At 40.3% G+C, this 16,537-nt stretch overlaps 2 protein-coding genes across 3 annotated transcripts; both read right to left on the bottom strand.

Moving 5' to 3' along the window:
* Window positions 1-316: 316 nt before the first annotated feature.
* On the bottom strand, window positions 317-11,130 carry shmt1 (serine hydroxymethyltransferase 1 (soluble)). Of its 2 annotated transcripts, none has more exons than XM_079644445.1 (12): window positions 10,942-11,130; window positions 9,320-9,448; window positions 8,754-8,899; window positions 8,504-8,619; window positions 7,997-8,157; window positions 6,332-6,413; window positions 6,023-6,235; window positions 5,645-5,758; window positions 5,427-5,549; window positions 4,119-4,235; window positions 3,832-3,942; window positions 317-1,065 (listed from the first exon to the last, which is right to left on the bottom strand). In XM_079644445.1, exons 2-12 carry the CDS (start codon window positions 9,410-9,412, stop codon window positions 893-895), a joined length of 1,449 nt encoding a protein of 482 aa, XP_079500571.1. In that variant the 5' UTR covers window positions 9,413-9,448; window positions 10,942-11,130; the 3' UTR covers window positions 317-892. The 2 variants fall into 2 exon arrangements, with proteins under 2 accessions (XP_079500571.1, XP_079500572.1); XM_079644446.1 differs by lacking the exon at window positions 10,942-11,130 and adding an exon at window positions 9,787-9,805.
* Window positions 11,131-11,547: 417 nt separating this feature from the next.
* On the bottom strand, window positions 11,548-16,335 carry pdap1b (pdgfa associated protein 1b). The gene is made up of 6 exons (XM_079644482.1): window positions 16,185-16,335; window positions 15,820-15,911; window positions 14,780-14,881; window positions 14,495-14,616; window positions 12,734-12,885; window positions 11,548-12,004 (listed from the first exon to the last, which is right to left on the bottom strand). Exons 1-6 carry the CDS (start codon window positions 16,195-16,197, stop codon window positions 11,949-11,951), a joined length of 537 nt encoding a protein of 178 aa, XP_079500608.1. The 5' UTR covers window positions 16,198-16,335; the 3' UTR covers window positions 11,548-11,948.
* Window positions 16,336-16,537: the final 202 nt, after the last annotated feature.

The following is a 16,537-nucleotide window of genomic DNA, read 5'->3' as shown; positions in this document are numbered from 1 at the left end:
GTGCCTTTTTACTGGCTTATAATAATGTATCAATATGTTTTGGGAAGAAAAAAAATAACAAGCAAGATAAATAAGGAAGTGATGAAGAGTTGAATGTGTCATAAGTTCCACCACCATAGTTGATTGACTTTTTTCACACTTATTGAATTATCAATGTCTACATTTAAATTCCAAATGCCACTTTCTGTCTGCATGCTGACAGAAGAAATATATAGAGCCTCAGCCGGGAGGTTTCATGAAAGGGGGAAATTACAATTAGTGCACACAATTGAGGGATTTCTTGTAGGAATTATGAAACAAATACAACACTTGATAATTGTAGTGTGGAAAACAGTTTATTTTGGAAATAACATTCTGTCTTCTTCATTTGACACTTCAGGCAGCATCTTCACAGATTAATGCATTTCAGATAGACAACCTGCTGGTATTTTTAATTTCAACAAACAATATGAAGTATTTCAGTCAAAGAAAAAGCAGTTTTCATTTATTAAATTGTATTAATTACTTCACATAAGTTTACAGTATATGACACAATGCTCATGTATGAAAGTAATAGTCACATTGTGTGCTTTTATCTTCAGTACAGTCGGTAAGAACACTTTGGAATTGTAATTAGATTACAAAATAAATGTTGATTTCAGCCATGATTAAAGCTTCAATGTAATAGAAACATCCAAGACCAAAGCAAACCATTTCTAAAACAGATAAGGCACCGCTGCAACACGGATATTTGGAGGGGAAAAAAAGTCTGCAAATCTTTATTTTTAACCATTAAGACAAATCTGGCCAAAGCTGAACTGCTTTGTCCTGATTTTAACAAAAACAATATACACACAAAACAACACACCGCAAACATTTGGCATCATAATGTTTGTTATAACCATCAGTCCTTCTACAGCACAGGGAGGCCAGGCATGGGGAACTGGCCGGCGAAGGCCTCCACCTCGGCTTTGATTTCTGAAACTCTCTGCTGGAACTTCTCTCCCTGCCGCAGCGCTAAGATGAACTCCTTCAGAGGGGCTTTGGGGTCCAGACTCCCCTGAATCTCCAGGGTCAGCTCGATACCTGCAGGAGGAGGAAGGAGGACTTTCAGATGCTGACTTGATGAATGTGAAATCAGTAATTTCTTTTTTTTGTTTTGGTGGATGGCTCTGAATACTTTGTCTGACAAAAGCCTCCCTTTTCCTGAGCTTCAGAGAAACAGCAAATGAGAAGTGGGAGTACGTGTTGCCTTTCACAAAACACCTCAAGTTTTCTTATTCATTAAGGTCGCATTCACACCTGCCTTGTATAGTCCGGTTGAATCGAACCCTGGTGCGTTTAGCCGCTTGGTGCGGTTCGTGTGGGTCGGTGTGAACACAGTCCGAGACCTCTGAAGTGAACTAAACAACCGGACTCTGGTCCGCTAAAATAGGTGGTCTCGGAGCGCTTGCTAGTGAACTCTGGAGCGGTTCATCGCTGGTGTGAACGCAGTCTGCACCAAAACATAGGAAGCGTAGTATTTACGTGTCAAAAGAACGCGTCTTCAAAATCGTGAGTGAAAGAGTGAAGCAGAATGAAGTGTTGAACAGTGTCGTGTAAATTAAAAACAACTATCAAACTAAAAACTATACATAAAAGTCAGAGCCACCTGCCGTCGGTGAAACCTCCTCCTGACTGCAGAACGTCTCTCATTATATGTGCTATAATGTTTTGTATCGCCCGTTGTCTGATTATATAATCATATGCGCCGTTGCTAGAATCTGTTGATCTCCAGATTAACAACAGCATGAAAATAACCTGCCGATGCTCCATGGCGGAGGCTCCGGTAGAAATTGCCGGGATTTGCGTTTTGGTTTTTACCTCCTTAATGACCCGTGTGAACGCAAACCGAACCTGAAACAATGTAACAAAAAACTGTGGTCTGGTGCGCACCAGAGAAGCGGACTATTAGGTGTGAATGCGACCTAAGACTTTACTTTCTCTTAAAGAGCAACTTCCAGGTTAAAGACACCTGTGAATAAATGTGTAGGAAAATGATGAATACACTAGATTTTCAAAAAAATATACAGAAATATACACTACAGTGACATCTGGAGTCGTTTTTGTAAGAAATGTTCACTTCCGCATAAAAAAGCCTCGGCACGTGACCTCCCGCGTGTGACGTAACACGGGGGACACAAGGGGGAGAGCGGCCGGTGTAACGTATTAATAAACATGGATCCCAATGCTAGTTTCGACACAGAAGAAGTTGAACATGAATATTCGAATGCATATGACGGACCGCAACATTATAATTATGAGCCTGCTAGGCGTCCAAGAGACCAGGAGCAGCCAAGGATTAGAAGAAATAACGGCCATCGGAGAGAAATTGAGCTGTGGTGTGAGGAGAACCAGTGGAGAACTGGGCAGCTACCTTATTGAGTGACCGGCGTTAGCTACAGAATGTTAGCTAACGTCACATCACAACATTGTGAAGTTAGCTATCATATATCAGGCTATAACTAAAGTAGCATTGATAATATAGTAACGTTACTGGCAGGACTGTTGATACTGATCCATAACAGAAACTAATGCGCAAGTATCAGCCGTATCTCGCGTTACCTAATGCAACTCCACACTACGGTGCTGTGTACCGGAGGGGAGACGCGAGATACGGCTGATACTTGACGATCTGGCGGAGAAAGGTTGTGGAGCCTCCGTTGATATGCCGTTGTAAATGGCTTGATGGAAAGCAGGTGTGTAGTCGGGGAGGGTGCACAGCTGATTGCAGCAGGTGAGTGGAGGTTGAGCCGGGAGCCAGGAGTGACAGCCACCACGCACACACAGGGGGAAACGAACAAACACAAAGGAGACGGCTGGAGCAGTACAGCCACCACAGCGTTACCTAATGCAACTCCACACTACGTCTTACGGTGCCGTGTACCGGAGGGGAGAGAGAGAGAGCAGCGAAGGGGGGAGAGAGAGAGATGTAATACGGTTTCCTGATAAAGCTGTGGAGAGTATGTGCTGCAGGGAGGTGGATGCACAACGCACCCAGGAACGAACGCTAGCTCTGGTCCTTTTTACTGTGGACTCGATGTCCTGACAGGCTGGTATTTGTGCAACCTGCACAAACACAATACTGCACCATGATTACAAATGGTGAAATACAATGTAAAACTACCGAAAAATACCAGCTCACTAAAACACAACCGCTCAACTCAACTCAACTACTAACTATACCCGCGGTCAGAGAGCGGAGATGTTTCCCCTGTGTGATGTAATATGACGCGTTTGACGTAGGACCTTAAAAAAAAGCAGTTTTTAAGAGCAGAGCTCAAAATTGCTCCTTTCCCTCTGAATTCCTGCCCTTATGTCTCGTAAAACATATCAAATCCTACATTCACTTTTTTAATTGTAATTTTCAAGCAAGTTTAAGCATAAATGTAGAAAAAAAAAAAAACCTGCAAGATGCTCTTTAAACTGAGGGACTTACTCATTACATTAATGCACACAATATCAGTTGTTTTTTTATACTGCACATATTTTTTTCTATGTAAATACTGCTATATTTTACTATATTTTAAAATAGTTCTCCATATGTGTTTTACATTTTTGTTTTACTTTTATGTACGCACCATGACATCAAGTCAAATTCCTCGTACGTGTCAAACTACCTGGTGATAAACCTGTTTCCGATTCTGATTAAAAGTGTTGCAAAGAATCCCTAATAAATAAAACATTAAAAGCATTTAATGCATGGAAAGCAGTTCTACCATTTTGTTGCCCTGACTAGTGCTTGTGATACCCGGCATTGTCACAAAGTGGGTCTCCGGATAGAAATAGAAAAGCAAAAGAAAAGGAGATTACCTCTGTGAATGAAGTCGGCCACCTTCTCGAAGTCTTCCTGCATCAAGCCTCTGGAGGTCAGAGCTGGAGAGCCGAACCTCAAACCACTCGGGCGCAGAGCACTCTTATCCCCTGAACACGTGACAACATGAAGAGTTGCATAACCAGAAGAAAAAACATTTATACAAGTATTTCATAATGGTTACATCTCAAGCCTCATTCAGAAACAAAGGCTTATTCTGCTTTACTCACACCAGGGACAAACAAAGCTGCATGTATTACATCATCAGTGCTAAAACACACTTTACCTGGACAGGTGTTCTTATTACAGGCGATGGCACAGGCCTCCAGAACCTTCTCTGCTCGTCCTCCATCGGTTCCCTTAGTGCGCAGGTCCAGCAGGATCAGATGGTTGTCAGAGCCGCCTACACAGGAAGAGGAAAAGAGGCTATTAACTGTAGGTCTTAGTGACATGTCCCTAAAGTAATAACACGCAGGGTATTTCAACATTATACCCTACATTACACTATACTAATAGACAATCGTAACAAATGAAGCTCAGCGCAAGTTCAACCAGGAAGACCGTCTTTACTGATTCATTTACTATTTCTATGTTACTACTCTCTCTCCTCTCAATAAGAGATCGGGGCGTCACTCCCCAGCTTAACCAATCACTTCGCTCTATTCTCACAAGCCTATCATAGCGCTCCGCTAACCCTTTTAAATCTGCTCTCCCCCTCTGACAGCTGTCATTTCAGCTGACTCGAATGCAACCCTCCTCCACCCCTTTTCACCTCCTGTCCCTCTGAATCCAGGGTCAAGCTAAGCCCCTCCCCTTCAGACCGAACCCAACCATCTATTCACCACCACCAGGGTCAAGCTTAGCCCCTCCCCTTCAGACCGAACCCAACCATCCCTTCACCACCACCAGGGTCAAGCTAAGCCCCTCCCCTTCAGACCGACCCCAACTATCCATTCACCACCACCAGGGTCCAGACCCCGGTGGGTTTCATCGGATCAGTTCTCCCCTCCCGAATGATACTCCTGCATAACGGGGCCTAATCGCCAAAACTTCATTACATTCATTTGTGTATTCCTGGCAATAAATATGTATTCTTACATCAAAGCCGTCTCTCCTGATTGAAGTGTTATAGCTTTAGATCAGCATAAACAGTTTGCCTTCAAAGGTTCTTTCAACACAAAAAACACAAGATCACTTAGTACTTTAGTTTAAAAACAACAACGGTAACAAACACAAATCTAAAGTTCATATCCAGTGTTTCCCCTACCATTGTCTTGGGGGGGCGCTGCGCTCCGCCAACGGAGCCCCGCGCCACCCCTGAAATTCAAGGTGTTTTTTTTTCATTAAATCTTTTTTTTTTTAAATATATATATATAGCACCAAATTGCAACTAATCTATATCTACTGTCACTTTTCACATTGAACATGCGCTCTTTTGTTAAATAAAATAAACGCTTTCATTTTAAGTTGTGAGTTTAGTGTTTTTGACCCTAAGAAACACTGATGCATTCATCAATAATCCACAGCTCCTCTCTCTGCTCCAGAGGATTCAAAAGCTATATATCCCGATGTTGAAGATGGAGGCGGCACTCACCTGTGACGATCTTGTAGCCGTGGTTAATGAGGCCGCTGGATAGAGATTTGCAGTTAACAAGAACCTGCGTCTGGTAGGCCTTGAACTCTGGGGTCATGGCTTGTTTGAGAGCCACCGCAACACCTGCCAGGGACAGATATGACCTAAATGAGATCCTGACATACTTGAAGTGAAACTGAGAGGATAAAGTCCAAAGAGAGGAAAATGAAGAGGTGTACCTGCGATGGCGTGGTTGTGCGGTCCTCCCTGCAGCCCAGGAAACACAGCCTGATTGATCAAAGACTCCAAGTTGTACACAGTCTCCTTCCCCTTGGCATCCACACTGCGAACTCCTGGAGGAGTGAAACAGAAACATGTGTGTGAAGACAAAAGGGAAAGTGTTTTGGTAGCATGACAATGGGGGTTAGCTTAGCTCTGATAGAATCATACGGTCAAAAAAAGACTGTTTGTTTATTGTTTTGATTTACAATATTAAATATCCTTAAAACGTCAAGTTCAGTATTTATATGTGTCACATCAATGAGCGAAGTTTAGCCTCAGAGCGGCCGTATACAATGGGAATATAGCCGCACGACACACTCATATTCAATGTCTACCTTTCCTGAAGAAGATTAGTCCGGCGCGGCAGCCTCGCAGCGTCTTGTGTGTCGTGGTGGTAATAATGTCACAGTACTCGAAGGGGGAGGGCACCACTCCTGCAGCCACCAGTCCACTGATGTGAGCCATGTCTCCCATCAGGTACGCTCCGTTCTCATTAGCGATCAGCCTCAGGCGTTGGTAGTCCAGGTTGCGGGAATAGCAGCTGGTTCCTGGAGGGGAAGACGACGCAGAGGTGAGAAGAACGTTGGATATTCACACCTGATTTGTTTTAATGTGTGAAAGTAAAATAGTTATAGCGGACGTACCGGCGATGATGAGTTTGGGGTGGAACAGCCGGGCGTTTTCTTGCAGTCTGTCGTAGTCAATGTAGCCGGTATCTGGATTCACCTGAAAACATCAAATCGAAAACATCAAAACAGCTTAACATGAAATACGGAACATAAGCACAACACGGAAATATTTTAAATAAGGTTGTACTTCGGCCATGAGCCTATCTTTGTTCTAATAGCTTTCAGATTTTGACCACATTTTTTAGGATTTTTACTGATTGAATTAAATTCATTTAAGAAACACAGAAATGAATCGAAACACAGAAATATGAAAAACGGTTGTCATCAGATAATATTGCACTCATACTTGCAAAATAAACAAACATTTTAATCTTGTTTTATCGCTAAGTTTTCTATTTTCTGTTGAAGGACAATTCACTGTTGTTAGTAAATGTAATTGCAAATAACTTTTTTTTTGGGTTGTTTTATAAATTTGCTTTAAAAGCTACAAGGGATTTGGTTTCGAGTTTGTTTTCTGTCAAATTGTCAGCATTTTGATATCATTGCTCTCACGAGGAGCCGCAGCCCAACACCATGTGCACATACTTGCAGTAATGAGGAATAATCTTGTTTAACTTGGTGCAGAACTCCATAATCAGAAAGGGACTTTTTAGGAGTAGAAAAATAAAACTCAAAAACTAATATGTGTTGATGCACGAGTCCTCCTCAACACAAGGCAAGTGTTTTACAAAAATCACTTTTCATACCTGCTCAAAGAGAACATTGTGCTCAATTCTTATCTAAACAAGTATTATTTGGTCTACGCTCTAACGGTACCTCCACACAGCAGCTTTAAAAAAATCTTCCAATGCTTCCAACGCTTCTCTGCCCATTGACTTTGAATGGGGATGAACTGCATTGTGGGAAAGCAAAGCGAAGATTTCCAGGATTTTCAGGATTCAAAAGTTGAGCAAAGTTCAACTTTTGAAGCTGAGCTGGAAGCGTCAGCCAATCAAATCCCGTTTATGCAAATCTGACAGTACAAGCGCTAGCCAATCAAACCGCGTGCAAGCTGGGAGAGCCAGACCACAGTTCATTTCCTCATATTCCAAACGAGAAATTACGGTAGCAAATCACCCGGTTCTTTACGACCAGAACTATTTACCGGGATACAAACCGGAGGAACCAGGCATGGAGGGAGGTGGCAGAGACAGTGGGTGAAACTGGTAGGTTTTCGCCTGTTGGGGGAGTTTCTATCCAGTTTACTTCGTTTAAACATTGCTAGCAAGCATAGACAGTATCTTTAGCCAGCCTGGAATGTAGCATAAAATAGCACCATAGACATTAATCTCATACATGTTCATCATAGCCCTTCCCGCTGACACTTTACCTCTGCCACATCATAGACTATATTCATCACATTAATGCACACAATGTCATACTCCTTTCTGCACATATTCTGAGTGGAGAAGAACCGGGGTTTTTTGCTTTGTATGTCGGGGGCGGGATATTCATGTGATTGGTTGTTGGTCGCAAAAATCCCCAAGCTCTCAGACACGCCCAGCTCCAAGATTTTCAAGATTTTTTCAAAGCTGCTGTGTGGACGTACCGTAATAGATACCATGACCAATGTTCACATCTTTATACACCACCCTGTAGGACTTCCTGTATGGCTGTGAATTTAAAAACATGCGATTGTACCTTATACGGCATGGACTCAAAGAAGATGGACGTTGCAGATATTTTCTTCTTCTCAGTCATGAAGCCGTGTGTCAGGTGACCTCCATCGGGAAGGTCCAGCCCCATGATCCTGCCGTGAGGCTCCACAACGGCCGTGTAGACGGCAAAGTTAGCGGGTGAACCTGACAGGGAAGCAAAGACAAAGGTATGACAACTAGAAAAAGCAAGAAGTAAAGAGGAGACAGTTGAAAGATTTAAAGGTCCCCTATTATACTGTTACCTTGGTTGCTGATTGGCTAATGGTTACACAAGACAAAACATCGTTATGACATCATAAAGTGGCCAAAATCTGATCAGCTCATTTTCAGACGGGACAAAAAGTGAGAGAATCTTTTTTCATGAAACTTTCAGAATCTCTTTCCACAGAGGGGACACATGTTCATGTAGAAAAGACATGAACAAGTGGATTTTGCATAATAGATGACCTTACATTTTGTATGGTGTTATATATAATTAACTATTTGGTACCCGAGTAAGGCTGCACGTTGACGCCCCATTTCTCTGAGTCCAGACCATACGTCTCCAGCGATCTCTTCTGACAGAGTCTCTCCAGCTCATCAACATGCTCCGTACCACCGTAGTACCTGAACACATCATAACGATTGTTACTGCTATGCTAGTTTGATATTAAACAAGAAGAAGAAGAAGAAAGCTAAATGCACATCTTGAAGGCTGTAATCACATTGAGATTTCATAAATAGTTTGTCAATTGTTGTACCTCTGACCGGGATATCCCTCAGAGTATTTGTTGTTCATGCAGGAACCCAGAGCCTCTAAAACGGCTCTGCTGGTGAAGTTTTCGGACGCTATGAGCTCCAGCCCGTACGTCTGCCTGTGCTTCTCTTTTTTTATGATGGAGAACACCTAAACCAAAAATATACACAAATGCTGTTTGTTTATGGAACATTAACAACTCATCAAATAAAAGATTATTAAAAAATTATTAAATGTGAAAATAATGATCATTCTTGTCAGTTCAGGTTCAGAAATGTTGCAATGTTTACATCCAAACGCCTCCAAAAAACATCAAGGTTTTTTAAAAAGGAAATTATTACTGCTAACCTCTCCATAAAATGTTATCTTGAAATCCATTACATTACATTACATTACATGTTACTTGTTAGACGCTTTTATCCAAAGCGACTTCCATACTCAATACTGTGGGCAATCCCCACAGGAGCAATGGGTTGAAGTGTCTCAGGGACACAACGACATGCTGACTGCAGTGGGGTTTGAACCTGTGACCCCCATACAAGGCTCTATCCACTGCGCCACACAACAAACCTCAGAGTCGCTGACGGACAAAGGATCCAGCATCATCTGGTTGTGTGAATCCCATGTTTCTTTGCTCACACTGTGGCCATTAGTCAAAGACATGGTTTCTCTGTTTCACTGGCCACTCGGAGAGGAAATCTGAAGAGGAAGACAATGCTTTGTTTAGAGATCAAATATCAATCCTCAGGTTTATTGCCAAGTAGGTTTACAACTACAAGGAACTGGCTTTGGTGTACAATGGGCCATACATACAGTATACACAGTCAGAGGAATTGAAGATAAATGTTTACAAGAATTATATATACATAAAACTAATTATATATACAAAAAACTGAGTAAAAATATAAGAAATTACTCAAAAAAGCCCCAAAACATGTGCAGTATAAGAATTTAAAGTGGAGAGCATTGAACAGAAATGTGTTAAACAGAGGAATGTGTAGACATAAAAATACTGTTGAGGCAAGGCAAAGTCTTACTCATTTCATTGAAATGCTGAATCAAGAACATATTGTGGAAATACAATATACATGTACAAACAGACCCATTATCCTCAGGCAAAGGAGGACTCACGCAGCAGTGATATGGCCTCACCAGTTACACTTTGATCCATTACACAAAAAGCAAAGCAAATGAACTGCAGAAACTGCCAAAACAAAGGTTGTTAGGCAACTCAGATAACACGTCTACTGTGAAGTTTTGTGTACAGTTGCCAAATGTTTATCTGAGGCTGAGGTCAGTCATGTTGCTCAACAGTTAGCACATGACTCCTGTTACCTTTATTATCCACTCTATCTGATCTACCCATACAGTAGATGCCCAATAAGACCATCCTGCCACCAAGAAAACAGCAGACACATTGTGCATGCACTGCTGCATTTATTGGAAAAAGTAGTTTTGGAGGTATAAAAGTATATATTTTTCACCTCAAAATTGTACTTAAGTACTTGAATAAATGTACTTAGTTACTTTACACTATTGGCTCTAACTGACGCACAAAGTTTGCAGCAATAACAGAAACAACTGTGTTACGTCATGTAGAGACTATATTTATAGAGGAAGATGAGCTGTTAAAATGTGCTTTTAGCGTTAAATTATCCCCACAGAAACAGTTAAAGTTACTCATTTTAATACTATTCTAAAAAATAAATACAATATTTACACAACAATTATTTGAGAAACTGTGTAGGCTACAGTAAAATATAATAAAAATATGACAGTACTATATTCAAGTAGAGCTGTGCAGGTTTAACAAGAGGTCGCGTGGAGCAGAAATGTGCAACATGTAGTACAGGATTTACAATATTAAAAAGATATTGTTCGCATGATGTGAATTATGATGTTGCATAATGTTTTTCTGAGGTGGATAACAGTCACTGCCAGTAGTATAAAGTTAAGCATGAAGTGAAGAGGTGTTAAGTTAGCACGAGTTACAACCGTTAGCTGATAAACGGCTAAATATATAACAGCAGTGCGGACATAACCACGCCGCGGAGTGATACCAATTACTCCTATAATAACAACAAACTGTGCCAGATAACACATTTAAATGTTATTTTCTACCTGTTAACCCAAACAGTTTCATATTTTTTAACATGTCCCTGTGTACATTAACTAGTTATTATTTCACTCACCAGTATAGTGTAGGCTGCAGCTGTCACTTTAGGACTGAAATGTGAGCACGGGGCTGAACAAAAAGACTCTCGCTGCAGAGGATAAAGTCCGCCAAACTTTTGACCAATCCGCTCCCTGGCTCTTCTTCTTTCTCAATATTATCCGCCATGTTGGCTGCATTACTGCCACCTTCTGCTCACTGTGTGGACACTTTATGTTTTATAATCATGTAGTTGTGTATTTCTGTCACAGGTGGGAAGTTACTAAGTACATTTACTCAAGTACTGTACAATTTATTTGAGTATTTCCATTTTAGGCCACTTTGTACTCCTAATCCAATACAATTCAGAGGTTAATCATGTACTTTTACTCCACTAAATGTATTTATTACCTTAGTAGATTTGGATTAATTATGTGAAATATATAATCAACTATTAAATTAGATTGTATTTACACCTGGAGTAAATCCACAAGCTACCCTGCAGTTTAAAAAGCTATCAAAACTAGCTGCACCTTTAGTCCTATCTTGATTTATCTCATTTTCATAACAGTTGACCCAACATGGACTCTTGGGCTCGATGCTGGTCATGACAGTTTTCTCACAGGGAAATAATGCAAACAAAAAATGTACTGTACACAATTTACTGTTTTCATCATAATAATCTGAAATATTTCCATGAATCAGTTATGTACAATGTGAGCTCCGGAAAAACATAGTGCCAAAGCTGAGTTAGCAAAGTCGAGCTTGTACAACGACAAAATATATCATTAATAATATCATATACAAGATCATTAGGAGGGGTTCATTCTAAAGTGCACGTGAAGACAGATTTATTCATCGGTAACTTCCTGGAGGGATGAACAAGGCCAAAATATACACAACCCCTCTCCACTGGGGTCTCAGCAACCATCTTCCAAATGGTCACATGAACCAGTAACGTGGACATCATCCGTCCTTTAAAAATAGTCAAATATATTTTGCGCCAGTCCGTGAACATGTAAAAGTGCCTCTGATCAAAACTGTCCATCATTTCATTGAGAGGGAGTTCATTCCTTTCGCCGCTGCTGCTGCTGCCTCTTTTGCTGCAAGCAGAAAATAACAGAGACACAATCAGCTCCACGTGATGCATGAATAAAATCAGCGATAGCATCATTTAGAAGACATGGAGAAAACTGCATTTTGTTCTTGTATTTGTAGTACTTTCTTTGGTGCTGTTTGGCTGTATTATCAATGATTTACAGTAAATGGAGTCAGTGGAGATTTTGTTTGCTGTTTGTTTCCCGTTTTGAGCACAAATGAGACCCTCCTCAGTTTGTATGCATTTAAATGTAGTACTCTCACTAAATACCTTTATTTTAGAACATCTGGGTTGTGTCCCTAACCCTATAACAAGCTAGGTTATAAAACTTGTGTCATGATTATGATAATAAAAAATATGAGATCAGACAGTTATTGAATTGTTCATATTCAATAACTTGTTTCCCTACTTAGATAGACAAATAAAAAGGTTACACTTTTGCTTTTTTCTTGGTATTTTCATGGAATTTCTTTCATCAATCTTTACATATGCAAGTCTAACTTTTGCAGGCACACAAATTATAAATAAATCAACGTTCAATATCATTTTGATTCCTCTTGATGCTCTGAGTCTCATTCTAGAGACGAGAAAACGTGATATCTATGTTGTGAAGAATTTCAGCGTTTTTTCATAATGACAGTGAGTTGTCTTTGCCACATTATAAATACAGTAGAGTTTTTCTGGCTCAGGGCACAACATATTTAAAACAATTACCATTCAAAGTTTTGCTCACCTTTCTTCTCTGCTTCTTTCTTTTTCGCAGCGTCTTCTCTCTGTTTCTTGATGATGGCGAGGCGAGCGAGGTCGGCTTTGGCCTGATCCGTCTTCCCCGCCAAGTGCATCTTCATGTAGCGCTCCTTCGCCTGCTGCTTCTCTATCTCCTCTCTGTGAAAGTGACATAAGGAAAGTCATTATCAAACATGGGGAACTGGAATTTTACAGACATAAAAACATCAACCTTCCAGTGTTATCTCTAACACGCAGGGCTTTCCGTAGAATAGCACTCATCGAACTACTCTCAAAATATAGTAGTAATATGTTTTGTTTTATATATACAGTATATATTATATATATAACAGATTGTTGTGCTTTTATTTATTTCTTAATGTGCGCATATGTATAAATGTGTCTGTTGGTTATGTATATATACATGTTTTTTATACATATTTTTATATATATTTTGTATTCGGGATTGTGGGAAACGGTATTTCGATCTCTGTCTGTACACACAAACAGAATGATTGACAATAAAGTTGACTTTTGATAACCATTCGAGATTCCTAGCACATCAAATGTCATGGCACGGGTTGTCTACTGTTAAAAGGGACAGTTTACTCATCATCAATAATACACATCGTTCATCTTAGCAGTAGTGCTGTTTGTCAACATAGTTTGTTTTGGTGCGGGTTGCCACGTGTTTCAAGAGCAATTTCATGTTGGCATAATTTTTCCTTTCGACTAAACCAGGCAAACAAGTGAGTTAGCAAAAGCCTCTAGTCCACATGTGGCAAACTCAAGGCCCGGGGGCCAAATCAGGCCCTTGGTGGATTTGATTTCGGCCCGCAGGATCATTTCTAATTCCTATTAGATCTGGCCCACCGGTATATTGCACGCACACCTTCACTCCATCCTGAGGGTCTCCTCAGCTCAGAGCCTGAGCCCAAACATTGATAACCTTGCACCCAAGATGAGATGCCAAGTATCTGAGCTAGCATCACAGAGCAGCACACTGAGTTTACATGTTTCCTTCAGCCCTTTTTCTCTCACAACAAGGGCATGTTTGGTTTGTTCTTTGAGGGAAATAGTTTTGTTGAAGCTGTTGTTGGCCTGTGGGAAAATGTAATCATGAGAAATGACATAAGAAAAGCTGCAGATAGAGCCATAAGAAATTAATGCAACTGATTATTTAATGTTTAATGTTGTTTTTATAGGCAATCATTGAAGCTTTGTTAGTTCCAGGTTTAATATGTGCAATAAGTTCATTTCAATACGTTCTGCAATAAACATTGAACCAGTCCGGCCCTCCACTAGTACCCATTTTTGAATTTTGGCCCACTGTGTATTTGAGTTTGACACCCCTGCTCTAGTCCATGAGTAGAGAGATGCTTTCTTCTGCCCACTTATACAGTAGAATGAAAACAGTTCCTACATGAAACTGCTAACAACAGGGCCTTTTGACTATCATGAATAACCGGGTCATGATTTCTAGAAAGAGACATTGATGTTGAGTTTTCAAAAGCATTTTTTTGTCGATTTGAGCACCACAAAGAGTGCCATCTAGTTCGATAAGGTAGGTTTCTCTACAGTCAATTCTCTAACCCTGCAAACAACACCAAAACAATCTATGTTGATAAATAAACTACTACAAGTAAAAGGAAATATACGTGTGTTATTGGTTTTGGCTGAACTGTCCGTTAAGGAAGGTGTTTTCACGTTATGTTAAAAAAGAACTTTTAATTTAGCCCTGATACAATGAGGGGCACCGAACACACACCTCTCTCTCCTCGATAACTGCTTAGGCTCGTCCATCTCGATCTGCGTCACCTTCTTGGACTTCTGAGCCACTCTGTTGGGGTTCTCAATCTCTATCAGGCCCTCCACACCCGCTCTCCTCCTCTGCAAACACATGACAACAGCACACAGTAAGGAGAGAATGCTTTGAACACAGCAAACAATGAACTGACTACATGACCACTTTTATACGACACTGCCAAGCAGATATAAATGTTACGAGGTGCTTCACAGGATCCCATAAATTACTCATAGTTATCATACATACATCTGAGTTTTCGTCATCGCTGTCTTCTGATCCTGATCCTAGCTTCTCCTCTGTCAGGTCATTCGGAGCTACACCCCCCGCTGCTTCTGCTTCCTGCTCTTGCTTTAACACAAAAATGACGAGACCACAAACAGGAGAAGGTTATCAAACCAAAGCATCAGGTCAAACACAACAGAGAATAGCAATGCATGCAGGGTTTTACTCCATTCAAACACAGCAGCAGCTTTCACAAATCAGTTCCTCTCTTATGGCTGAAGTGCTAGTGAGAGTCTCAGGGGGGCAGACATGTTAGAAAAGTCAAGTTTGTTTATAAAGCACATTTCATATGACATGTGTAGACCATAGACTGTATGGGAGTCGTGTGGTGCAGTGGGTTGTGCGTTGGTGTTGGGATCAGGGGTTCAAACAGGTTCAAACCCCCCTGCAGTCAGCATGTCGTTGTGTCCCTGGGCAAGACACTTCACCCCAAATTGCTCCTGTGAGGATTGCCCACAGTATTGAGTATGTAAGTCGATTTAGTTAAAAGCGTCTAACAAGTCACATGTAATGTAATGTAAAGGTGACTCACTGTGCTTCAATACAAAAAAAGCAGAAGTAAGTACAGATGCAAATATCATGTGACCAAAACATATAGGCTTAAGATAGGAACATAAAAATGCATTACAATAAAAAAGTAATAAGATATTAGGTTATGATTATAATTATTATTTTAAAAGGAAATAATAATAATGATACTAAACATTTCATTTTACCCGTTCACCATACACATCATTGTTCTTTTTTATTTATTCATTAATCTCGCTGTATTTTGTATAAATCAATCATTATTGGCACACAAGATAAATAAAAAAACGGGTGATGTGTTAAAAAACTTTTGGTTTAATTAATACTCTGGTTGAAGCATTCTGAATAAGCTGTCAATAAAACCGACCACTTTCCAAATTTAAATATGAAATAGCATTTTGGAAAGTGTAGCATCCTTGACCAATGCTTTATTAAAAAATAGGACATGTATTGAGAGTCTTTGGGTAAACCCCGACCTTCTTCCTCTCCTTCTCTGCTTTCATCTGCGCGTCTATCTCATCGGGGCTCGTGTAGGTCCGCATGCGACCCTTGTGGCCACCTTTCCTACCTGCAACAATAAACCAAGATAGAAAATGACACCACAAACTGATTTGCATATACAGTGCAAACAAGGGTGAATCTGTGACCAGACAGGTGTCCATAAAGGTACAAATAAAAATGCTGTCAGAGCTTTCTTAATATAAAAATACCAGCCCAAATACAGATTTGTCTAATTTGATACCTGGATTATTGCCTGTTATTTGGGAGGCTTGACAGCAGGTTAGGAGATGTACAGAACTCATGTCAACACAATGTAAGCATGTTTTAGGTTCATTCTTACCTCCTTTGGGCATTTTGAAGAACAAATCCTTCGTTAAGAACTCCTTAACAACTTAATACTAACAGTACACAGTACAGTACACAAGTGTCAAAACAGAAGAGCAAACTGACAGCTGCTCCACAGCAGGGATGAGTATAGAAATACTCTGAGTAGTCCAAGTATTTGCCTTTTAAAAGATCTATTATAAATTGATTTTACCTCACATTTAATCACGGAGTTGCTGCTTTAAACCAGACAATGTGATTATCTTGGTATATTCTTTAGTTCTTTGACTTAATTATGTGAGTAGTAAAATACTAGAAACAAAGCTATGTTATTTTTGGTCAGGCATTCTGTTAGTGTTCTAATGTAAT

This window comes from Notothenia rossii (assembly GCF_949606895.1).
Source record: "Notothenia rossii genome assembly, chromosome: 8".
Classification (NCBI taxonomy): Eukaryota; Metazoa; Chordata; class Actinopteri; order Perciformes; family Nototheniidae; genus Notothenia; species Notothenia rossii.
This window is presented reverse-complemented; position numbering and strand designations above follow the sequence as displayed.